Below are 26,876 nucleotides of genomic sequence, written 5' to 3'. Positions count from 1 at the left end.
AGTAATTAAAATAAACCTATCCAGCTCTTACTCACACACCAATGGAAGCATTCTAAGAGAACCTAAAGCATCTCGTCTATGCCTACAGATTTAACCTGCTGGGTAATTAATTGGAACCAGTAATTACTACTAAAAGGTTAATACAATAAACTGTATTTAGAAGGGAGAATTTGGCTATGCTTCTAAATACAGTTTGCTTAACTATTTACGTATGGTCATCTTTAAGATACTCATATTTGTACTAAATAAAAATCCGTGTAACCTTAACTGGGAACCCTCCCTTCCTGTTGGACCTAAGCAGAATAAGATCGGAACCTTGTATTACATGAATCTTGAGAAGAATACTACAGTGAGTAGAAAAAGGGAGAGTGAGACGCTTGAATGCAGCGAGTAAAATAGATTGCAAGCAGTAATATTAGACTGCAGGGAAGACTTCTCTCCAGTAACGGAAGAATCTCAACCAATGCCCAAATTATCTCCGAGATGATTCCCATAGTTTTTGTTCAATGGCCAATTTCCTCAGCTCCATCAGACCTTGCTCAACTAAAATATCAACCGCAAGGAATGTTAGGAAATGAATTCAGTTTCTAAGATTCTAGAAGCACAAGGGATAGTAACTAATAATAGCACTATAGTAAGACAATTGTGCCCCAAAAAAAGTATGTATATACACACACTCCCCTTTGTTCATTTTTGCCTGTCACTGTTTGACTTGGCACACCCATTAAGAAAATAATTATTGATATAGGTATTTTACCACATTATTCCTATTAATTATTGTTTAATATTAGATCTTGGAAAATGATTTGGAGAATAGCATTTAATGCTAACGGTAAAACATGAAAAACATATAATTGTCTATTCTTGATGTCACAAGTGACAAGTAAAAATGAAAATCTATTTTAGGAATAAATGACAAGTAAAAGTAAGAGTATATAGTAAGACAATCCAAAAACTAATCTTGAATAGTGTTTACATGTATTATATTCAAGATATTATTGTGCATTAAATAGCTTATTTTATGTTGATAATGATAAATATCACGAAGTTTATGCAAAATATTGTATTACAAAAATAAGATTTGATATTTTCAAACTCCAATACAGTGTATTTACCGCTACTTATGTTGCAAACAATATTATGTGTGGTGTGCATATGCATGCATCACACAGACAAACTTATTTTTGGAAGGGATATAGGCACCAACTTATCAGTGAAATCTTGTTTTGTCTTGACTTTGCTACAAGACTATTATACACCAAATTGCTTTTATTTACCAACTTAAGTTTTCAAAACACGAACAAATTATTTTTGTGTACAATGCAGAACACATGGTGACTAAACCAATTAAGTATTTCTAAACATGGTTTATTAAAAAAGAAAGCTGGGTAATAGACTTAAAAGGTATGGAATGTGTACCATCAACAGCATCATGAGAAGTTGGTGAGTGCCCACTGCGACTACTCCAAAATTGAAGCCTTCTATTGGCTTTTTCTTCCTGTATACCATGGGCTTTGGCTCTCCTCCAAAAGTAAGTTAGCCATGCCTGGTAAAATTTTGAAGGTAAACTTGATGTAGAGAAAAGGAGGAGACAAATTTGCGCTAATTGAAAGAGGTCATTCATCAACATGCTGTCCTGATAAGAACACAGTTAAGCTGGATTTTCGGAAGATAACATAGGGTGATAAGATACGGATTTTTATATAAGAGAAGGAAATTGTAATCTTGTACTTTATGTTTGGAAATTGATAACTTTAATCAAGAATAGAATTAAACTGTTTTTAAATTTAACACAGTTTGGGGAGAAGCAGATTTCTGAAAAATATAAAAAAGGAAGTACTCATTGAAAAAAAGGCAAATTACACCCAGTGGCTATTCGCCAAAGTAATTATCAAAAACCTGGTCATTCGTTGTATAGTCATGTATAATCAGCATATATTTCATGTATAGTCAAGCTATATTTAGTTTTTGAGTGTATCATAATGTATATTCAATGTATAACTCATGTATATGTAATCTATATTGTATAGTCAGTATATAATCACTGTATATTTCTGATTTTGGCTATTTTTTATATAAATAAAATATGACTATATTTGTTGTAAACTAATTATTTTATTGTATATATTTGAAATTATCCCTTAAAAAAATAGTAAAGGATAACAGGTCACTAGATACGTGGTATAGCAGGAATCAGAAAGGTAAATGTAACTGTTGGATGGATTCAATACCTCCTTGAAAAGAACGTCCTCAGACTCCTCGGGGCTGAGTTCTGAAAAAATTGAAAAATTAAAATAATTCTCTAAAAGGAATCCAAGAAGACATTACAAGTTCGAGGCATTGGAAAACATTTAATTAGACAAGACAGACATTTAAATTAGACAAGATCAACGATTTGCCCAAACAAGCTCAAGATAGGCACACCCTTATTTTGCCGTGTCTAAGGTGTCATTTGTTTTCATTAAGATTAAAACGTCTGAATCTAAATACATATTTGAATATTAAGATGTACATCAAGATTCAGATGTATGAATTCGAATACACATCTAAATATTAAGATGTTCTATTAAGATTTGAATATTAATTAATTAATACGGTTTGTTTTTTTAACACCTAAAAGTATTAAATTTGCCTTTATTTAAAAACTAATAAAGGGCAAATTATGCAAAGTGTCCATTCGGTCCTTTGCTTTATCAAAAAATTGGCCTAGTTTTCAAAAATTAACGAAATTGGCCAAATACGTTCTTGGTCCTTTCCAATTTTCGTAAATTCGACATACTGAAAACGTGAATTGTTTAGAGCGAATTATATATCAAAAACTCAAAATATCGAGAGGATTTCATATCTAAATTTTGAAACTGTTTAAAGGTGATTTGAGTTGATCGAGAGTAAATAGTCACTGTATACTCCATATATAGTTAGTGTATACTTCATGTATATTTGAGATATATTCAGCTTTTTAATTGTATCATAATATATAGTCAGTATATAGCTCATATATAGGTAAGCTATAGTGTATAGCTTGTATACCTTCTATGACTTTTGGCAAGCTATATTGTATAGTTAGTGTATACTTCCTAGACTTTTGGCTATTTTTCTGTAAATAAAACATGGTTATATTTATTATAAACTAATTACTTCATTATATATATTTGAAACTAGTTCATTAATAAATATAGATTTCAATACAATACTAAGTTAATCTAATACTATCAACAACAGAACAAAATTTTTTTAAAAAAAATAAATATATATATATATATGTGTGTGTGGTTTGTTTTTTAAGCACCTTGAATGTATAAAAGTTGTCCTTTATTTAAAAATTTAGTAAATATAAATTTCAATGAAATACTAAGTCAATCTAATACTATATATCAACAAATTATCTTTAAAAAATTATATGGTGATTGGTGGTGGTGATGGCTATGGATGTCGACGGGGATGGTGTTGACTAATGGTGTGGTGTAGGTGGTAATTAGTGGTGATTATAGTTGGCAATAGATGTTGATGGTGGTAGTTGGTGGTGATGGTTGATAGTTATGGTAGATGATAGTGATAGTTTATGCCTTTATGGTGATGGTGAATAATGTTGTTGACAATATATAACGTGGTGGCAATTTGGTGATTTTTTTGTGGTAATTGTAAATGATGGATAGTCGTAACAATTGATGGCAGTGATTGGTACGATATCGAAACGCATAATTCATGCAAAGCCATTCAGTAGGAGCCAAGCCAAGGAGCTACCCGTCCTACAAGCTATGTTCCTGAAGGAATCCTTGGAGACCCTTGAGAACAACAAAGGAAGGTCTACAACATGTGGAAGATCAAGGGGGAGGAAGAAGAGGACGACCAAGGGTTATGCGATGCCACAACTAGGCCATGCGACCGCATCTAGCGTCGCAACCCAAAACAGATCACTCCTCAATTTTGTCAAGTATGTGAAGCAAGGATGCAGCAGCAAACTCCTTGTTGATGTCGCAACGGGGGGCGTAAACTTTGAAGAAGTGGAACATTTTGGGTTTATTTTGCATTGTCTTGCAACGTCACTTTTGGGCCTAAAATGTAATCAAGCTTAAACTATAAACCCCACTATAAGTAGGGGCTTCCTAGGCTAGACTAGCGTAGCTTGAATATTGATGAGAGGTTACTCTTTTAGCTTAACCTTTTAGTCCTAGTCTAGCTAGCTAGTGTAGTGTTAATTGCTTAGTTGATCTATAACTTCTTGCCTTGATTTTCACTTGAGATTACTCATTTGTGGATTCAAATTGAGCTTTCTTCGTTTGTGGAATTATTTATAGTATTGGTGCTTTGATTGAGTTCAATTGGGAGGTATTGGTAATGGATCCTATGTTTCCATAAAGTCATTATTAATTGTATTGCTTCTATGTTTTGATTATTTCTTTCCCTATTCATTTTCTTTAGAGTTTCCTACTTAGGATCCTATCATTTGGTATCAGAGTTTAGGCTAAAGAGTTGTTTCTACAATTCTTAATCCTTAGCTTGTTAATTAGAAAATTCAAAAACAAAAAAAGTTCAGCTTTCGAAAATGAAAAAAATAGCTTGATTTGTGTTTGAATTGTATTTCTAACATTAGATCTGAATTCCCTAGTGTTAATTGAGTCTAGATCTAAGATTTCATCTTGTTTGGAGTAGAATTGAAGTTTTCACCATTGTTGGGTTGGAGACCTTGAAGAACAAGCAAGTAGGATTGAAGATTTGGATTAAATTGAAGGTTCAATTGTATTAGGGTTTTTCACCCTATCAAAAGGAGTTCAAATCTCAAAATTGGTGGAGGTCGGAGTTGAAATTGGAAAGGTCAAGTTTTTGAAGTTCATAGTTGTGCTTAGTAAAAAAGGAACGTTCCCAAAAAGGCAAATTCTAGAAGGTAATAAAGTACAAAAGTCAGAAAGTGCACAAAAATCCGAGTCCAAAATCACAAAAGAAAGCTGACAGCTTGCATCAAGTTTGCAAGGTCGCAAACTAAGTTTGCTGCAGCATCAAGGACCGCAAAAACTCAAGGCAAAAAGCTTGCCAAAAGTGTGGAGTTTTGGGAAGAGAGTTGTGCTCGCAACGACCCCTTGTGGCACCAGCCAGACCACATCAGCCCTTGCCTCATGGCAAACTTCATCTACTCCGACGAATCTCAGGTTTAACGTTCATAGTTTCTTTTATTTCAATTTCAACCCCCTTCCTTGATCATTATAGCTAATTTACACTAGTAATTGGCCTTACTTGGTTGTTGATTAGTTCTTGTGTCTGAATTCTCATTTCGTGCCAAGTCCTTCTAGCTTTTCTCGTTTTAACTCATTGGTCATTTCTTGGATCCTTCCGTTAGTTTTGATTCAGTTGCTCGCTGTTCGATTAACAAGAATCTATTCTTTCACAAAGAATTAGTAACCTTGCGAATTGATTGGGGAAAGGTAATCAATCTTCTATCAACTTTTGAAGCGCACTCAAGTTAGGGAAGGATGGAATGGAAATACGAGAGACGTGAGAAATTTTGCTATTAACATTGTTTGTTGAGTTTTGCAGGTACAGTGTCTAATCCAGGTGATTATAATCAAGAAGGGGAGGAGGTACAATGTTTAATCCAGGTGAGCAAAATCAAGAAGGGGAGGGGGGCTCGTTGACTATCATAATTTCACTCGCCCTAATCCAAAAACAATTGGTGGAAATGCAAGGTAAAGGGTTATGCGGTCGCATCTGGCATTGCAACCCAAAACAGATCACTCCTCAGTTCTGTCAATTCTACAGAGCAAGGATGTGGCAGAAAACTGCTTGTTGCGGTCGCAACAGGGGGCGCAAACTTTGAAGAAGTGTGACATTTTGGGCTTATTTTGCATTGACTTGCAAGGTCACTCACAGGCCTAAAATGTAATCAAGCCTAAACTATATATAGGGGCTTCCTAATCTAGACTAGGGTACCTTGAATATTGATGAGAGATTACTCTTTCTAGCTTTAACCTTTTAGCCCTAGTCTAGCTAGCTAGTGGAGTATTAATTCCTTAGTTATCTTTAACTTCTTGCCTTGATTTTCACTTGAGATTACTCATTTGTGGGTTCAAATTGAGCTTTTTCGTTTGTGTAACATCCCTCAAAAAACAAATGCTCATAAGTGCCTTAAGAATGCCTTGAAAATAGGCCGCTCATGTAACGCATTATCCTTAGGGGGTCAAAACCTGCGGGAAAATGGTCTCGGTGGATTTTTAGGACCTGTAGAACGGAAGAAAGATTTTCGAAGAAACCACAAAACAGTGTGGTCTGTGACAGGACCGCGTCGCGGACCTGGGGACAGCTTATGGCCGAGTTGGCCGCGACAGGTCCGCGTCGCGGACCTGGGAAGGTTTCCTGGCCGAAATTAAAAAAATTTAAGGGCGTTTTAGACTTTTCCCAAATTATTAGTTAATGAACCTAGACGGTTTTAGGACCTAATTCAACTCTATAAATTAACCTAAACCTCTAATTCTATTCATTCTTCTACAATTCATCTATCAAATATTAGCTACAAAAAGGTTCTCAAGGGTTTCCATTGAAGACTTCAAGCAAATTCACTCAATTTCTCCATCAAAATTCTCAAGTTCTTCCAAATTAATTGGTGTTCTCACTCAAGGTATGTAGTATTGATTCATGGATCCTTTCATCCATGAAGCCCAATCAATTTCTCAAGGTTTTCTATCAAATTAAAGTATGGTATTTTATGGGTTGTGTGATCTCTATTCCAATTGCATGAGTTTTGATTTAAAGCATGATCATGAGACTATTTTGATATAAATAAATGGTTATTGAATTAAATTGAAGAGTTTTTCTATGAATTCTCATATTTTGATTTCTAGGGTTCATGATGTAAAATATGAGTATTTTCAATTATACTTCTAAATGATATTATCTATATGAATTATGTATGGGCTGATATAAAGTTTATGATCATGCATGTTTTCAAGTTAATTTTATGATTTCCAAGTCAATTGAACATGCACTCATGTCATACCCTAATTTCAAGTTCAAGCTATGGTCATGAATTTTCAAAGTATAAATTATGACTATGTATTTCCATTATGATCATGAACTACAAGTATGATTCAAATTATGATTCTTCATGCAAGTTATGAAGTAAGGCGACCTAAGGCCTAACGATATGAATTATGCAAAAATGATTGTAATGATGAAAGGACAATTCTCACATTACAAGTATGTTATGAAAATGAGCTACTCTATGATTTTAAGCCTATGATCATGACTATGATATATGAAATTATGATCTTATGTTATGTATGTATTCCGTGGGATGTGACTTAGCACCGAATGTGGACTTGAGGTGGGGGTTCGAAGCAAGGGGTCCTTATATAAAGTTTCTTGTCTCATAACTACGTGCCACCGTAGGATTGCCTTTTTGGCCTAGCTAGTGGATCCACAAATAGCACATGTTCATGATTAGGAGTCTACCTTGGCAAAGTAGCCTCCCCCTTCTCAATGTGGGGATCATCGGATTCCATGTTATAGCTCGCATGGTCTTATTGTCGATTATGGTTCCTATCCCACATATGTATGATTTCTTAAGTATGTTATGACTTGAATTTATGTTTTTAAATGCTTTAGTCAATATGATTTTCCCATGACTTTATGTATTCCATCTTATCATGTGTTTTACTTGACCTTTGCATTCCATGATTTATGTTGCATGCCACGCCCTTATACTTAGTACATTCCAACGTACTAATGCATACTTTTTGCCTACATTGTCTCATAATGTAGGGGTTGAGGTTGAAGATCCTAATCGTCCATGTAACTAGTAGGCGTTTCTATTCGAAGGTGTTGTGGTGAGTCCTCATTGACCGGGGACTAGTTTCAAGTTACTTACTGTTTTCTTGTCAAAAGACTTTTGCTTATGTTGTGTATTGAGGGTGAGCTAAGGACATGTCTTAGCCCTCGCCCATACTCATGTTTAGAGGCATCTCGTTGGACATATGTTTGAGTCTATGTTGTCATAAGACATTCTCAGATTTCTATTCATGATTTAGACTCTCTTATGATGTTTCCGCTTTTACATTTCACCTTATGTATGCTTATGATATGTACAAGAGGCTTGGTTGGAGCCCTTCGGGGTTTCGATCGCAGTGTTACGACTAGGCCCTAGGTCGGGTCATGACAGTTTGTGGACTCATTTATAGTTTAGTTCTTTGATTGAGTTCAATTAGGAGGTGTTAGTAACCAATCCAATGTTGCCCATAAAGTCGTCATCAATTGTGCGTTGCTTCTATGTTTTAATTATTTCTTTCCCTTGTCGTTTTCTTTAGAGTTTCCTACTTAGGATTCAATCAATGATAGTCAGTGATGGTGGTTGTGGCTACAGGTGGGTGGTGCGTGGTACATAGTTGATAATAGAGCCAATGGCGATAGTTGCTAATGGTGGATAATGGCGGTAGCAGTGAATAGGTGAGATACCATTTGTAGAAATCTTTAAATAAACACTTTGATGACACTAAGACTTTATGGATATGTTAATCCATTCAGATCCATTAGACCCATTAAGTGGTTGAAACATTAAAAAAACACTTAATGATTAAGATTCAGAGCTAAAAAACAAACGGACTTGATGGGTGAGATTTGAATGATTAAGATTAAGACATTCATTAAGTGCAAACAAATGACACGGCCAATAACCAATATGTAAATCAATAGACCAGTTTAGATGGGCACCTCATTGTTTTCCATGTTTAAGCCAACAAGCAAAATGTAAAAAATAGAAGGGATAAATATAGGCAAGAAAACTGAGGAACAACAACATACCCAGTGAAATCCCACTAAGTGGGGTCTGGAGAGAGTAGAGTGTATGCAGACCTTACCACTACCTCGAGGAGGTAGAGAGGTTGTTTTCGATAGACAACTGAGGAAGTTTAACACAATAAGCTGCTTGTTTATTTCCAGCTAGTTAAATAGGAGTCTGAGTGGGACAATGTTTGGTGGTGATAAAGGAAATCTAACAACCTGAATGCAAAAAAGTTGAATCCTCACTAGAATGACAGATCAGATCGACTTACCAAATGCCTCCATATACTTCGGATCACTTGGTAATTTGATGTCTGCAACAGACAATAAAACACAATAAATCTAGAAGGATCACACTCCTATTGTTAAACGAAAAAGATGAGTTCGAGTTGTAGAACAGATGCACGCAACTAATTAGGAAAAAAAAACAGAGATCTTCAACTGCATTTAGGATCAGCTGACAGGTTTGCATATGCCACAACATTTAAGATAGTCAGATACTTATTCAGAAGGCAAACTTAGATATGTTATGGATTTATAAATGAGGTAATCAAAGATTAAACTCATATGTTTACTCCTCCACTTGACTTCTATGACAATGGTCTTCTCCGAATGACCAGCACTCCAGCAGAGAAAAACCTTATTAGTCAATCTATGTAAAGTCAATAGATGCATGAGAACAGTACATTTCACATGGTTATTAACAGTGTCTCAAAAGGACAGAAGACCAGGTGGTGTTACCTTTGAGGCACAGAGTATGTGATGAGTTTTAACTATATAGTTTTAAAAATAAAGATAAGAAATAGATCTTTTTTTAAAAAAAAGAACATTAAAAATGTATAAAAGATCAACAACAGCCTACCCAGTGTAGCCCCACAAAGTGGAGTCTAGGGAGGGTAGAGTTTATGCAAGCCTTACTTACCTCTACCTCAGAGGTGAGAGGCTGTTTCTGATTAAAATTGTATACACAATCAAAAGAAAATATTCTAGAAGTTAATTCAATTATCAATGTGCAATAACATGTGTACATTACAAAAACAGTGGGGTGTATAGTGCTAACAAGACAAAACGTGAAAGATGCAACCCTTAATCTATTGAGGTATTAACCACATGAGACTTTTGTCCTTGTGATCGTTCCAAGGAATTTAGGGTCTGCCTCACGTAGGGCGAGTCATGAGGTGAGTCTTAGAGATTCCCAACTTCGCCTTTCAAAATGATGGTTATTAAGAGGAGACGTCAATTTATTGCTCAATGTTACCACGAGAACATGGAGGCCTCCAATCACCATTTTATTTGTTACCATCCAAAAAGGGAAAAAATTGCATGCGAAACTGTATGTAAGTTTCTGTATTACATACATGTTGTAACATTTGCTTCCTACAATATAGACATCTATATTTTGGAAGATCATAACAGTACAGGTAGGTATCTATATTAGGGTAAGGTGTAAGCAGCCTTGAATTTTATATTTAGATTTATGAGGCAGAACATCTGTTTTTTTCAAAACGGTGGTGTTCAGACCAACTTGCGTGCAACTCAACTATCCGGCACCTGCTATCTCCTGCCAGCATTGGTATAAAGTAACTCTTCCCACCAAGACTTAGACAGATGAGAAGAAATCACCTAGTGTATTTTTGTCTCTATTGGGAATTTGGGATTCGAACACTGGCCTCCAAGGTTTTACACCCACTTCATTGACCATTAAGCTACACCCTTAGCTTATGAGGTAGAACACCTTCAATCATCAAACCACAATCCTTGACCTTAGCTTAGAGTCTCTACTGAGTATCATTTCATTGGCAGATATATATAACCGTGCAAACAATGACAGCCAATCAGATCATGTAACATATACATTTATTTGCAAGTAAGGTTTGAGGCTTTAAAGATCATAAAACAAACATATGAACATATCAGTAGTAAACTAGCAATGTTTAAACAACAAACAAGAGACAAACCTGAAACTGATGTTCGAGCAGAGTTTGGACGCCGTTGTTGAGCCAGTGCAAGCACTATGGCATCCTCAACCTGGATCAGGGATATCATTAAATGGTAAAGCAGTGCCCTATTCTTCCAACTAAAAGGAGAATAAAAGGATACCCTGGTGGACATGCAAGAGATTTTATTTATTTTTTTGAAACGGGCAACTTTACATGCAAGAGATTATTACATCCCAAATTATTCTAGAGGAAAAAAGGAAAAGAATGGATTAAAGTAGTAGAATTCATCCTTTCAATATGAACTTGGTATTTCAAATCCGGAGACTGGCCTGATATTGGCCTGTGACCTATCCCTCGACTGAACACCATAAGTATCATCATTTCATTAATTAGTACAAAACCAATTATTTTCACTTTCTGTAATAAACATTATGATACATATTCAGTAGGTCCTTTCTTTTTTTTACCAAAATTTTGCCTAAGATCAACTTAAGGCATAACAAATTCATAATATCAATCTAACCTGATCATATTCTTTTTAAACTGCAATGTGGAAATTCTAAAGCTTAAATTGATAATTGACTTGGTGAAGAAATGAATGAGCATTGGAATCTATAATTTGAACCAAAAAAAATTGATTTATGATGTTAGTGATAACAGAATTAATAACCTTCGTAATAAACAACATGAGAAGAACTTAGCTAAAGTTTAGAAACAGGGGAAGCAATGCATGGTGTACCTAGTTCAAGGAACTAAAGAAAAATACAGGAACAAGAACAACATAATGACTCTAGTTATTAAAGTAACCTTCAAAGAAACAAGTTCATTCAAGCCCATTTCAACAGAAAGCATGCTTTCTATATTTCCTTCTCCAGTGAGATCATTCAAATCCTGAACAAGCTTTCCCCTCTCTGGATTGTCATCACCTACAAAAGAGAACATCGATTATACCCATTCAAAATATTTACCATGTGATAAACCCATATCTAGGTAATCCACAAAATCAAATAGAAAACCCATAAATAAATCATGCTTGCCTTTTTCCAAACATTCTTCCTTTGCCTTTTGGCCAGCAGAGATAACCAATTCAAAAGGAAGTGGTGCGAAGGATGACCAGTACTCGTGTTTTGAAGCAGCAATATCTGCACAAATGCCTGAAAGGAAAAGCAGAGCAATATTAACTTTAGACTCAAGAGTCCAAACCGGTAACATTTCTTACATATATAAAGCAATGAAACAAGAGTGTAGGGACAGATGGGGTCAAAACTTAACAAAAAGTAAAGCATTGGGTGGATAAGAATGCAATTAGACAACTACAGAACAGTAGACAACATTCATGCACAGGAAATAGCGAAAGAAAGTGTTCTCTCCCCCAATTTATGTAATTGTATTTGACTAGGCACAGAGTTTAAGAATGACAAGAAGACTTTTAAATCTTGTGGTCTCAAATTAGTAATAGATATTTGTGTGGCTTTAAGTCATCTCACGAAGAGTAAAATGAGAAGTTTAACATTAAATTGTTACTAAATATAGAAAGGTGTCATTCTCTTAGAGACCGACTAAAAAGGAAAGAGTGTCATAAAAATTGGGAAAAGGGAGTATTAAAATTGTGTGTTTTGATAAGACAAGATATGACGTAACTTCAGGTTACCGAGGATATGACCTTAGATAGGAGGTTGTGGAGGATACATATTAGGGTAGAAGGTTAGTAGGTAGTGTAGTGTTGTCTTGCTTAGGGTGGTAGGTGTTTGCCATTGTACTAGTTGAATTACTGTAGTTCTTGTTTTTGATATTTATCATTGTTTTCAATAACTTATCCTAGCATAGTGTTTATTGTGTTTCTATTATTGCATTATTTTGTTGTTGTTGCTCTCTTCTGGTAGACTTTGCACCGTTTCCTTGTCACTTGCTATATTTTCTAAATTGTCTCCTTCTTCTTTGCATCTAGATTTGCTGCACTTGAGCCGAGGATCTTTTAAAAATAATTTATCTACCTCCACGAGGTAGTGGTAAGATTTGCGTATATTCTAACCTCTCCAGACCCCACTTGTGGGATTTCACTGGGTGTGTTGTTGTTGTTGATAATTGTGGCATCCAGACCAACTTGCGCGCACCTCGACTAACTCCACAAGGTCGGGTTACCAACTACCTCCCACTAGCACAGATACCAGGTAACTCTATCCACTATGGGTCGGACATTTGAGAAGAAATCACCTAGTGTTTTTGCCTTTGATTCCGTGGGATTTGAACTAGAACTCATGATTTCCAATACACTTCATTGACCAGTAAGTCACACCCTTGGGTGCATTTAATTGATGCAATCTATTATGAAAAGTCAATCTCCTTCTATATAGTTAAACAATGTAATCATTGTTAATTTGCAAGTAATCATAGTTTGCTTGAGCCAAGGGTCTATCAGAAACAACATATCTACCTTGAAGGGGTAAGGTTTGCATACACACTACCCTCCCCAGACCCCACTTGTGGGATTTCACTGGTATGTTGTTGTTGTAAGTTAAGTAGGATTTCACTGATATGTTGTTGTTGTTGTAAGTTTTCTAGGTGAAGTTACTGCCACTACTATAACTTCCCTCTATGTAACACTAGAGGAGCAAAGGCGCTTCCTTTCAATCTAGCAATTTTTCAAATGTGCAATTGCAACGTTTCATTCTTCTTTCTTGATTCGCTTTCTTATGTGCCCTTTTGTCTTTTTCCTTTTTTTCTTATGGCTGCGCGTGATGGAAGGATTTCAGGTACTTCATACGATAAAACAATCGGAAAATCAAATACGATAGTTAAATTGACATAACTTGGATGACTTCATAACAACAACAACAACAACCTAGTGAAATCCCACAACGTGGGGTCTGAGGAGGGTAAATTGTACGCAGACCTTACTCCTACCAAGGTAGGACGGCTGTTTCCGGGAGACCCTCAGCTCAATAAAGCATAAAAAGACATTAGATATGGCTAAGAAGTTAAGAGGTTAATAAGTTCAAAGCGATATGATAAGGCAAATAACGGGGGCGCTACAAATAAAATAGAGTAATCAAAGTACGAGAAGTACGAAAAGTAATAGATAATAGCAGACATCAGAGAACAAGAAATTATAGTGTGCTAAAGCGTCTACTAATACGATAGACTACCGTGACTATGTACTAGCCTTCTACCCTAATGTGGGTCCTCCACACCCTCCTATCTAAGGTTATGTCCTCGGTCAGCTGCAGCTGCGCCATGTCCTGTCTAATCACCTCTCTCCTATATTTCTTCGGCCTACCCTACCTCTTCTAAAACCATCCACGGCCAACCTCTCACACCTCCGCATTGGGGCATCTGGGTCTCTCCTCTTCACATGCCCAAACCATCTCAATCGCATTTCCCGCATCATGTCTTCCACCGAGGCCACTCCTACCTTGTCTCGATAGCCTCGTTCGTAATTCTGTTGCTCCTGGTATGCCCACACATCCATCTCAACATTTTCATCTCGACAACTTTCATCTTTTGAACGTGGGAGACCTTAACTGGCCAACACTCCGCCCCATATAACATCGCCGGTCTAACCACCACTTTGTAGAACTTGCCCTTAAGTTGTGGTGGCACCCTCTTGTCACATAGCACACCGGAAGCGAGCCTCCATTTCATCCACCCTGCCCCAATACGGTGTGTGACATCCTCGTCAATCTCCCCGCTGCCTTGCATGATAGACCCAAGGTACTTGAAACTACTTTTCTTTTGGATGGCTTGGTCTCCAAGCCTAACTTCCGCGCCAACCTCCTGAGGTGTCTCACTAAACTTACACTCTAAGTACTCTGTCTTGGTCCTACTCAGCTTAAACCCTTTAGACTCCAAGGTATGTCTCCAATCCTCCAGCTTAGTGTTAACTCCACTATGAGTCTCATCGATCAGGACTATGTCGTCCGCGAAAAGCATACACCATGGTACCTCACCTTGAATTTGTCGCATCAATCCATCCATCACCAAGGCAAATAAAAACAGACTGAGAGCTGATCCTTGATGCAACCCCATCACAACTGGGAAGTGCTCTGAGTTCCCTCCTACTGTCCTTATCCTGGATGACTTCATAAAACCATTTCAAATCTATAGCTAATGATAAAAGGTCAGTGTGAGCAGCATACCCAGGAAAACAAAAATTAATGATGAAATTAAAGGAAAAAGAAAAGAATAGAAGTCAAGAAAAAAGATTTTCTAATTTCGAAAGAATAGAGATCATGTGTGTGACTAGGAAAAAGACAACTCTGATTCATTACTTACCAAACTGAGTTGCTAAACCCCAATAACGTGCAAGCCAGCATCGTTTAAGAACAACATCTTCCTACAATATAATATGCCAGGAAATTAATTTTTGTGACGAAAAATTTTTGCAAATGATGAAAGCAGTATCAGAAGGTGCAGCTAGATACCATCTCATTCTGGGTTAAAATCATCCTTTGTGTCATAGAGCGTAGAGCTTTAACCTCAGATTCAGTCCCCTGAAGTTGATCTACAGCAGCAGCTGCTTCATCTTTTGCTTTCTATGTCAAATGTAGTAAAAAAAATTAGATAGAATAAACCAGCCATTGCTGTAGCACATGGTGGTGATGTTTACCTGAACACTAGAATGGAGGCTTGCAAGTTCCACATCTATCCCATTCTTTGCTTGTTTAGCATCTTTCAGTGCAGCCTGCACCAATTAATCTTCCACAGTTGCTTTTGAGGTGTAAAACATTATTTGAAACTGAAGCACACTTGAAGCCAGTTACAGAAAGAGAGGCAATGCTGTTGTAACATGTGGCATGGTATTTTGAAGAAGACTTAGACAGATCAACATATATCTTTTGAGCAGGTAACATATGTATTATAAACAAAGAACTACTCGAAATAATTAGTCCATTAATAATCTAAGTTGCTCAGACTCGGGTGCAGGTATCCGACATGGATGCGAATCCGAGGGTCAGATTCGTTAAAATCTAAAATTTTAAGATTCAGGGTACGGATTAGGAGGTATTACCTCTGATTTAAATTCCTTTTTCAGCACTGTCATTTCAGTAACTACTGTGATCTTAATTCTTCTTTTCCTGTAGTATACTTTGTGTTGTGGTTCTCTTTTTCTGTTCTTTTGATTTACAGTACAGTGTGGGTCCTTGATCGCCGTTTCTGATCTGCAGTGTAGTTCAATTCATTGATTGTTTGCTTGCTTTCTGATTTATAGTATAGTTCAGACTTATTGCCTGCTATCTTTCCTTTCAGATTATATGTTTGCTTTAGTATTTGCCTTTGTAGTTTACACCTTCTTTGATGGCTTTGGTGAACGATGATTGACTAGGGCCATGTCTTAGGTCGAGGCCGAGGCTGAGGGGTAGGAGTGGTAAGTGGGTCAAGGGTTCCCCTAGGCTGGGGGTAGGGTCTTGGAATATAGGGTCTTTGATGGGAAAGTCCATAGAGCTAGCCAAGATTCTAAAAAAGAGGATATTACTATAGCGTGTGTCCAGGAGACCAAATGGGTAGGTACCAAGGCTTGGGATGTGGACGGTTTTAAGTTGTGGTACTTAGGAGGCTCAAGGGATAGTAATGGAGTAGGCATTTTAGTCGACGGAGACCTTAGGGAGCAAGTGGTGGAGGTTAGGAGGATCAATGAAAAGATGATGACGATTAAGCTAGTCGTCGGAGGACTGACTTTGAACATTATTAGTGCTTTTATGCGCCACAAGTGGGTTTGGACAAGCAGGTCAAGAAGCACTTTTGGGAGGACTTGGATGAGGTGGTGAGGGGTATACCACTCACTGAAGAGATATTCATTGGTGAAGATTTCAATGGCCACGTTGGGGTAACTTCTAGTGGATTTGATGATGTGCATGGAGGCTTTGGTTTTGGAAATAGAAACCGAGGTGGAACTTTGCTCCTGGATTTTGCTAAAGTTAGTTTTTGAGTTGGTGATAGCTAACTCGTGCTTCTCGAAGAAGGGAGACCACTTGATTACCTTCCGTAGCACAGTTCCTAAAACTCACATAGCTTACTTACTCTTGAGGAAAGGAGATAGAGGCCATTGTAAGGACTGCAAGGTTATCCCGAGTGAGAATTTTTCTACCCAACATAAGCTTTTGGTGATGGACTTGGAGATTAAGTAAGGGAGAAGTTAGAAGAATTCATATGACCGAACAAGGATTAAATGGGGTGGCTTGAACCCTGCCCTCTCTCGGAATATGGGGGAGAAGTTGATGGCGTAGGGGCCTTGGAAGAGTATTGGGGATGTGGAAAGCATGCAGGATAAGACAGCTAGCTGCATTAGGAGAGCAGCTAGAGAGGTGCTAGGGGTCTCGAGGAGCAACATTGGTGGTTACCAAGGAGATTAGAGGTGGAATGGAAAGTTTCAGTGCACAGTGGAAGCAAAGAAGGCAACTTGTGCAAAGTAGGTGGAATGCAAGGATGAGGAAGTGAAGTAGACAAATAAGGAAATTTATAAGGCGGCAAAGACGGAGGCTATGTTAGCGGTTACAACAACAAAAACGGCTGCCTTTGAACGACTGTAAATTGAGCTAAGGGACAAAGGTGAAGAGAAGAAATTGTACAGGCGAGAGAGCGGAAGGCCGGAGACCTGGATCAATTGAAGCGCATCAAGGATAAGGAAGGCAATGTGTTGGCAGAAGAGATCCTCATTAAGCAAAGATGACAAGCTTACTTCCATAAGCCTTTTGAACGAAGAAAGGGATAAAGACACTCTACTAGGTGATTTGGAGCACTCTGAGAGACTGGGATTTTGGGTATTGTAGGTGTATCAAGGTTGACGAAGTTAAGTGCGCTATTAGTAGGATGAGCAGGGGAAGAACGACAAGACCAGATGAGATCTCGGTGGAGTTTTGAAAGAGCACACACAGGGCAAGTATGGAGCGGTTAACTGATTTGTTTAATGTCATTTTTAAGATGGCTAAAATGCCCGAAGAATGGAGGTGGAATACAATGTTCAGTTGTAATGGAAAAAGGGTGATGTCCACAATTGTAACAATTACAGGGATATCAAGTTATTAAGCCACACTATGAAAGTTTCGGAGAGAGTAGTGGAGTTGAGGGTGAGGAGGGGTGAATCCATTTTCGAGAACCAATTTGAATTCATGTCGGGGAGATCGACTACGGAAGCCATCCATCTTGTGAGGAGACTGGTGGAGAAATACCGAGAAAGGAAAAGCGACTTACATATTATGTTCATTGACCTTGAAAAGTCCTACGACAAAGTCCCAAGGGAAGTCCTTTGGAGATGCCAAGAGGCTAGAAGTGAATTGGTGGCTTACATTAGGGCAATAAAGCACATGTATGATAGAGCTAAAACGCGAGTTAAAATGGTGTGAGGAGACTCAGAGCACTTCCCTGTAGAGATGAGGTTGCACCAGAGATCAATTCTTAGCCCGTTCCTATTTGCCTTGGTGATGGATGAATTGATATGGTCCATTTAGATGAGGTGTCTTGTTGTATGTTATTTGCGGATGAAATAGTATTGATTGATAAGACACGCAACGAAGCTAGTGCCAAGTTGGAGGTGTGGAGACAAACTCTAGTGTCTAAAGGGTTCAGGGCAGGACCAAAACAAAGTATTTGGAGTGTGAATTCAGTTTCGCAACATGAGGCAGTCGTGGAAGTGAGGCTTGACACATAGGCTATCCCAAGAGAGATAGTTTCAAGTATCTTGGGTTTATAATCCAAAAAAGTGGGGACATCGATGATGATATCACACATTATATTAATGCGGCGTGGATGAAGTGGAGGCTTGCATCCGAAGTCTTGTGTGATAAAAAAAAGTAACGCCAAAACATAAAAGTAAGTTTTATTAGTGGTGGTTAGACCAACTTTCTTGTATAAGGTAGAGTGTTGGCCAATCAAAAACTCCCATGTTCAAAAAATACATGTTGCGAAAATGAAGATGTTGAGGTGAACATGTGGGCATACAGAATGATAAGATTAGGAATAAAAATATTTGGGATAAGGTGGGAGTGACCTTCGTTGTGAACGAAAGAAGCGAGATTGAGATGAGTTGGACATGTGAAGAAGAGATACGCAGGTGCCCAGGTGAGAAGGTGAGAGAAGTTGTTATAGTAAGTACGAGGAGAGGTAGAAGTAGGCCAAAGAAGTATCAGAGAGAGGTGATTAGACAGGATATGGCACGACTTAGGTTATCGAAGGCATGACCTTATATAGGAGGGTATGGATGATGTATATTAGGATAGAGGATTAGTAAGTAGTGGAGTGTTATCTTGCTTTCAAGTATTTAGGCTTGTAGGTGTTTGTCGTTGTACCAACCGTATTATTATAGTTCCTGCTTTTTATATCTACCAGCATATGTTATTTACTGTGTTTCAATTATCACATTATTTTGTTGTTCTTGTTCTTTTCTCGTTTGTTAGATTATGTTTTCTCCTTTTTTGTACTTGAATTTGTTGCGCAGTTGAGTTGAGGGCCTTTCAAAAGCAATCTACCTCCACGAGGTAGTGATAAGATTTGCGTACACTCCATCCTCCCCATATCCCACTTGTGGGATTTCACTGGATATGTTGTTGTTGTTGTTGTTTAGGGTATGGATCCAAGTATGGATATGGGTGCTGGAATTTGGCTGAAAAATCCAACAACAAACCCAGTGTAATCCCACCATGTGGGGTCTGGGGAGGGTAGAGTGTATGCAGACCTAACCTCCACCTTGAAAGGTAGGGCGGCTGTTTCCGAAAGACCCTCGGCTCAAGAGAGGAAAACAAGATAAAAGGTCAGATAGGGTCAAGCATATCGAAAACAAAATGAGAACAAGGATTAACGAAAGCGAGAAAGTCATGGTAGACTAGTACGGAAAGAAAGAGGCATTAGCTACTATAAATAAATAAGATAATCAAAGTACAACGGTCCCACACCTATAAACAGCAATAAAATGCATAAATCAAATTTGCAGAACTACAACTACTATGGTGCAAGGATAAGTCACCTAGCCTATTATCCTAATTTGAGTCCTCCACAACCTCCTATCTAAGGTCATGTCCTCGGTGAGCCGAAACTGTGTCATATCCTGTCTAATTACCTCTCCCCAATACTTCTTCGGCCTCCCTTTGCCTCTCCTAAAATCGTCCATAGCCAGCCTCTCACACCTCCGCACTGGAGCATCAGTGTTTCTCCTCTTCACATGTCCAAACCACCTCAGTCTCGCTTTCCGCATCTTGTCCTCCACCGATGCCACTCCCACCTTGTCTCTGATATCTTCATTCCTAATTTTATCCCTCCTAGTATGCCCACACATCCACCGCAGCATTCGCATTTCCACGACTTTCATCTTCTGAATGTGAGATTTCTTGATTGGCCAACACTCCGCCCCGTACAATAAAGTCGGTCTAACCACCACTTTGTAGAACTTGCCTTTTAAGTTTTAGTGGAACTTTCTTATCACACAACACTCCGAAGGTTAGCCTCCATTTCATCCACCCTGCACCAATACGATGTGAAATATCGTCGTCGATATCCCCGTCTCCCTGTATAATAGACCCAAGATACTTGAAACTTCCTTTCTTTTGGATGGCCTGGGTACCAAGCCTCACTTCCTCGTCAGCCTCACTCGGTAGGCCACTGAACCTGCATTCCAAGTATTCTGTCTTGGTCCTACTCAATTTAAATCATTTAGACTCCAACATCTGTCTCCAGCCCTCTAGCTTATCGTTAACTCCCTTGCGAGTCTCGTCGATGAGGACTATGTCATCCGCGAACAACATACACCAAGGCACCTCACCTTGTATTCGCCGCATCAATTCATCCATCACCAAGGTGAATAGAAACGGACTAAGAGTTATCCCTGATGCAACCCCATCTTAATAGGAAAGTGCTCCGAATCTCCTCCTACAGTCCTTACCCTGGTCTTAGCTCCATCATACATGTCCTTTATCACTCTAATGTACACCACAGGCACACCTTTAGCCTCCAAGCATCTCCATAAGACCTCTCTTAGCACTTTATCGTAGGCCTTTTCTAAGTCAATGAATACCATGTGCAAGTCCCTCTTCGCTCCCTATACTGCTCCACCAATCTCCTTACAATATGAATCGCTTCTATAGTCGAGCGCCCCAGCATGAATCCAAACTGGTTCTCTGAAATAGACACATCGCTCCTTACCCTCATTTCCACCACCCTTTTCCACAATTTCATAGTGTGACTTAGCAGCTTGATACCTCTGTAGTTGTTGCAACTTTGAATGTCTCCCTTGTTCTTGTATACGGGAATCATTGTACTCCACCTCCATTCTTCCGGCATCTTCGATGTCTTGAGAATGACATTAAACAACTCAGTCAGCCACTCCAATCCTACCCTACCTGCATTCTTCCAAAATTCCCCAGGGATCTCGTCAGATCCGGTCGCTCTTCCCCTGCACATCCTACGAACAGCTTCCTTAACCTCCTCAACCTTTATACTCCTACAATATCCAGAATCGTGACGACTATCCGAGTGCTCCAAGTCTCCCAACACAATGTCTCTGTCCCATCCTTCATTCAAGAGTTCATGAAAGTATGACTTCCATCTCTGTCTGATGCGGGTTTCCTGTACCAACACTTGGCCATCTACGTCCTTGATGCACTTCACTTGATCCAAATCGCGTGCCTTCCTCTCTCTCGCCTTAGCGAGCTTAAATAGCTTCTTATCCCCACCTCTGTCCTCTAGTTCTGCATAAAGGCGTTCAAAAGCTGTCGTTTTAGCCGTTGAGACTTCCAACTTCGCCTCATTTTTCGCCACCTTATACTTTTCCCTGTTCGTCCGCTTCTCTTCATCATCCTTGCTATCTATCAACTTCACATATGCCTTCTTCTTTGCTTCTATCTTCTCTTCAACTTCTTCATTCCACCACTAATCCCCTCGGTGCCCACCACGGCGGCCTCGTGAAACCCCCAATACCTCTCTAGCCCTAATGCAACTGGCCGTCCTATCCCACATACTGCTCGCATCCCCACTACCATCCCATGCTCCCATAGCCATCAACTTCTCTCTTATCTCTAGGGCATTAGGCAGAGTCAAACTCCCCCACCTAATCCTCGATCGATCGTCCACACCCCTCTACTTCTTCTTCCTTCTTATCTCCAAATCCATCACTAATAGCTTATGTTGGGTCGTAAAATTCTCACTCGGAATGACCTTGCAGTCCTTACAGAGGCCTTTATCATCTTTTCTAAGAAGCAAATAGTCTATTTGCGTCGCAGTCATCGAGCTACGAAAGGTTACCAAGTGCTCCTCCTTCTTCGGGAAACTCGAGTTGGCTATTACCAATCCAAAAGCTTTTGCGAAATCCAGGAGTGAGACTCCTCCACCGTTCCTGTCCCCGAAGCCAAATCCTTCATGCACCTCATCATAGCCCCTCGAAACAGACCCAATGTGCCCATTGAAATCTCCACCTATGAATAGCTTCTCAGTAGACGATATACTTACCACCACTTCGTCCAAGTCCTCCCAAAAGCTCCTTTTTACCTCCTCGTCCAAGCCCACTTGTGGCACGTAGGTACTAATAATGTTCAGGGTGAATCTTCCAATGACTAACTTAATCGTCATTATCCTGTCATTGATCCTCCTAACCTCTACAACCTGATCTCTAAGCTCACTATCTATTAAGATCCCTACCCCATTCCTATACCTCGACTTGCTCGAGAACCAAAGCTTGTACCCATCCACCTCCTTAGCTTTAGGTCCTACCCATTTAGTCTCCTGGACGCAAGCTATACCAATCCTCCTCTTCTTAAGAATCTTAACTAATTCTATGGACTTACCTGATAAAGTCCCAATATTCCAAGACCCTACTCTCAACCTAGAAGCTCCCTCACCCCCCTTAGCCCCCCCAACCCTAGCCCCCGATCCCAATCGAGAACATGACCCTAGTTTACCATCCCTCACCAAAGCCAGTAAGGCAAATGTACGCTAGTGAAAGGTTAACCTAAGACAAACGAAGGATCGCTACTAAAGCACAAGTTAGCAATAGTCTATAAACAGCAAAATAGATATTTAATAAGGCTGACAAATAAAATTTATAAGGCTAAAAGTCAGGAAATGGGCTAGTGGAGGCACCAACTCCAAGTAAATAAAACCTGTTCACCACCGAGAAGTTCTCTGTTTGCTGCTGAAAAATGTTGTTCTCTGCCGGAAAACGTGTCGAAGTACTATTCACCGAAATTACTGTTCGCCGCGACTGCTGCTCGGCCTCCTCCTGCAATGCGGGACCAAAAGAAAACCCAAAAAAAGGGAAACGAAAAAGGAAGGCTAGGGGGAGGAGCGAAACCTCCCAAACCCTAATATGGTGGTACGGACCCTACAGTGGTTGTGGAAAGTAGTAGAAGGAGGAGAGGAGAGGAAGAGAGAGAAACTAAGTCGTGGAGGAAAAGGAGAGGGAGAGAAAGGGGGAGCAAGAGAGATAGAGAGAGACAGAGAAGAGGAGAGAGAGGTGCTGTCAACTTACCTATGGCGGCCTCCGGTGGTCGTTTGCCAAAAAAAATGGGTGGTCGCTGGCTGAAAATATTACCGTTGGATGAAGAGAGAGGGAAACCAACTATTTCTTTCAAGCTATAAAGATATTCTAAATTTGAAAGATCTTGTAGGTTGTCTTCCACAAGACCCCAACTATTTCTTTCAAGCTCTCTAGTTCTTCCCCTCAAAAAAGAAAAATAAAGTCATTTGAGGCCTTCCACCAACTTTCATTATAGATTGTTGATATTGTCTACTAGAAATCAGAACACAACTGCTTGAATTCTTAGTTTCTCTCTGTTTCGCATGATACATGAAGCAGTGAATATTGACTAAGAGGAAAAGCTAAAAAGGAGACAAAAGGAATACAATATTGACGTTATGCCATTTCCTATGTCTTAAATCTATTTTATCTTCTATTTTGAGAAATCAAAAGGGCAGCCTGGTGCACTAAAGCTCTCGCTATGCGCAGGGTCCGGGCAAGGGCCCGACCACAAGGGTCTATTGTACGCAGCCTTACTTTGCATTTCTGCCAGAGACTGTTTCCAAGGCTTGAACCCGTGACCTCCTGGTCACATGGCAATAACTTTACCAATTACTCCAAGGCTCCCCTTCTATTTTGAGAAATCAAAATCTCAATATTCCCCCAAATTTGTCCATGGACTTTGGTCAAAATATCCGATGTGGTTGATTGAATCCTACGTGTATCCCGCACCGGCACCCATCTCGTGTCGACACAGGTGCGGCAGCAAAAATGAAAGTCCGCGCAACTTAAGTAATAATTACAACTATAGTTGAACATATAATTAATAACATAAACTCAAACTTGAATATGAAAGTTTAGGGAGAATAAGCAAGGAAATTAACATACTCTACCAACTATCATGTAGCATACTAGAAATAAAAGGAATGGTCCATGCTACTCTAAGTGTGTTTGTGAGTGTGTTTTCCTCAATATGTGGAGTCATGTCTAGCCACACGGGCCAAGATAAACTTTTTCATTTACATTCTGCTATTAGTTGGATGAAGAATGGACTTCTAATATTTTAAGCTTTTTAAGTAAACATCCTCTCACACACAAAAGGCCAAAGGAAGAAGCAGTGTGACCAAATTAATCTACAATTAACTCAAATATCCAAACTGACCTCCCTTTGGCGCAAAGAGGCTTCCTTCCTGCAATTGATAAGATATCATGATATTACGATATATGCATATCCACCAAAAAAAGTCTGCATAAATACAAATTCAGTGGTAAGAGGAAGATGTAGAAGACTTTTGCCTGCTTAACAACTTTGCTTCTAAAGATACTCCTTCTCCAAGTGCTGCAACCTGATGCATAAGAAATGCCTTTCAACTGTCAAAAGAACTTGAAGTTTAAATTTAAGACATCCGTGGAGCATAAATCACAAAATGAGAATCAATAACATTTATCCAGCAAAATTTCAAAATAAGGTGTCCATTATCGTTATCATCTTATGCCTTCTTTTTTTGGGATAAATGAGATGTTCATCATAGAATGACACACAGACTATAATCAAGTTTTTCCTCTCTTATTTTATCAAAAGACAGAGACAAAACATAAGTTTATTCCCTTCATCCTCTTTCAGGTAAATTCCAGTAATGAAGCACTGAGTCACTTATACACGACGGGAAAAAGCAAATGAATGTTAGAAGTATTTAAGAGTAACAAAGAGGAAGGATTTGAGCACAGTTTGGAAGTACTAAGGGCATAACCTGTTTCTCAAGCTCCTTCACTCTAGCTTCTGCTTCCTCGTAGCTCGTTTCGGCAACTCTAAGCTGCACAGAATTTCTCAAATTCAGTATAAACACATTCAGAGATGCATGGCTTAATGCAAGTAAAGCAGAGGAAAAGAACTGGCTAAACGTGCACCTTTCCAAGAAGATTTTCATTTTCTTCTTGTAGCATATCAAGCTGCCAAAAAAAATGTAAAGATCAGAGCAGAAAGAGCACTGAAGTCAAGTGAAATATCTAAGTAATTACATGTATATAGAGACACAACAGACACTTTATGTGTCTAATGACTGAATACTATGCATGTAAGAATAGAGAATGTCAATTTAATATCACAATGGACATACTTCATCACGAAGCGCAGAAGCGGCACGATGATCTCCTGTATCTTTCAAGTTAACTTGTCTTAAATCTGGAGAGAATCTGCATTGCACATTAGATGATGAATGCAGAGAAAAGGAACTGAATCATGCTAAAGCACCATGTGCATATATATATATATATGAAGTAAGCTCATTTGCCTTAAGACACACTTGGACTGCTTCATTGTTACACATTAACAGAACTACACAGATGTACAGATGATTGAGCTAGTTGGATCAAAAAGCAAATACAAGAACTTGGCAATTCTGGAATACATGACAAGTAATACATACAACCTACAAATGAAAAGCAAAAGCACATCTTTTAGATCCTTTGCTCTAGCTGCTTGTTTGTAGGAGTGTCAGACTGAAAAAGGAAAAAGGAAAGATTGGAAAAGAGGTTTTCACTATTAGTACCTTTTCTCTCTCAGCTTGTTGGTTGGAGGATCGATTGGTGGTATAGGTGAAGGAGTCTTCACAGACTGTCGGGTAGTTGGTATTGATGGTGGAGGACGAGATGGGATAGTTGGTCTTCCTGCTGATGTCGAACGAAGAGACAGCGATTCCTCAACAACATTCCTAGCTAGCTACTCATAGAAGCAGGAAATGGAAACAATTACCATACAGAGGTAATCAGAGCCAAGAAAAATAATGTGCTGATGCTTATGCTCTTTTAGATTAAATTTGTCTAACTATATCCCCTCTGTACTTTATATCACAACTTTTACAACAAACCCAGGAATTAAATCCAAAGAGATTTAACAAATATTCAGTGTCTTGAGCTATAGTCACTTTCTGAACAGAAGGCTCAATCTTTTTTGCGCTACGGTTGACAACAGACTTATATAACTGAAATTACCTACAAATGCAGTTGAATTTGAACACATTCATACTGGATTGTACTTCATTATCTAAGTAGAAGCCAGAGGCGGTCAATATATCAGAACTCTCCATCAACAGAAGAATAAAGCTTACAAAAAGTAACACGGTACAAAACTATGAAAACTGGATAGATAGAGGTGTTGAAATTACAGCAGGCGAAGATGATGTGGAATTGACCTTAGCGCACTGAATAGCATTGCTATCACTAGTGCTATTGGGAGCAGTTCTGACGTTGGACCTGGAAAAAGAGGGAGGTGAAGGAGCAGCAAATCGGAATCCAAGATCATCATGGTCATCGTCATCGTCATCATTGCCAGTGGCTGCTTGAGAGGCCATAACTTGAGCGAGGCGCTGGGCAGCAGCTTTGGCCGCAACATTCTGAGTGCGCTTAATGTTGGACATTCCGGAGATAGAGGAAGAGCGGGCATGTCTTGGAGATGAAGAGCCGGCAGTAAGAGTGGGAGCACCGGATTCGCTGCTCCACTTCCTTAACTGCCTCGGACTTGCAGTTCGCGCTCGATCCATTAATACTTGTTTTCCGTCTTGAGTTCAGTACAAAATCATCAACTTTTATAAAACAAAAGCAAAGATGCGACAATGTAGTAGCTAGATTTGGGGGTTCATCTTCGGAGCTTTACAGTAGCTTCTCTTCCTAAGAGATATTTACCTTGTAGTCGGACCCCGGAAAAAAATGGTTGGGAGTCTCTTCTTTTTCTTTTC

General features: G+C 38.9%; 1 protein-coding gene across 3 annotated transcripts; it reads right to left on the bottom strand.

Annotated features, from left to right (window-relative positions):
• Positions 1 to 106: 106 nt before the first annotated feature.
• On the bottom strand, positions 107 to 26,876 carry LOC129880493 (coiled-coil domain-containing protein SCD2). Of its 3 annotated transcripts, none has more exons than XM_055954555.1 (17): positions 26,307 to 26,876; positions 25,692 to 25,861; positions 25,260 to 25,335; positions 25,051 to 25,092; positions 24,894 to 24,956; positions 24,439 to 24,488; positions 24,305 to 24,332; positions 15,313 to 15,387; positions 15,128 to 15,238; positions 14,979 to 15,039; positions 11,744 to 11,860; positions 11,514 to 11,632; positions 10,725 to 10,794; positions 9,039 to 9,080; positions 2,232 to 2,272; positions 1,420 to 1,546; positions 107 to 543 (listed from the first exon to the last, which is right to left on the bottom strand). In XM_055954555.1, exons 1-17 carry the CDS (start codon positions 26,679 to 26,681, stop codon positions 473 to 475), a joined length of 1,638 nt encoding a protein of 545 aa, XP_055810530.1. In that variant the 5' UTR covers positions 26,682 to 26,876; the 3' UTR covers positions 107 to 472. The 3 variants fall into 3 exon arrangements, with proteins under 3 accessions (XP_055810530.1, XP_055810531.1, XP_055810532.1); XM_055954556.1 differs by having other exon boundaries at positions 26,334 to 26,862; XM_055954557.1 differs by lacking the exon at positions 25,692 to 25,861 and having other exon boundaries at positions 26,334 to 26,723.

Source organism: Solanum dulcamara, chromosome 2 (assembly GCF_947179165.1).
Source record: "Solanum dulcamara chromosome 2, daSolDulc1.2, whole genome shotgun sequence".
Taxonomy (NCBI): Eukaryota; Viridiplantae; Streptophyta; class Magnoliopsida; order Solanales; family Solanaceae; genus Solanum; species Solanum dulcamara.
This window is presented reverse-complemented; position numbering and strand designations above follow the sequence as displayed.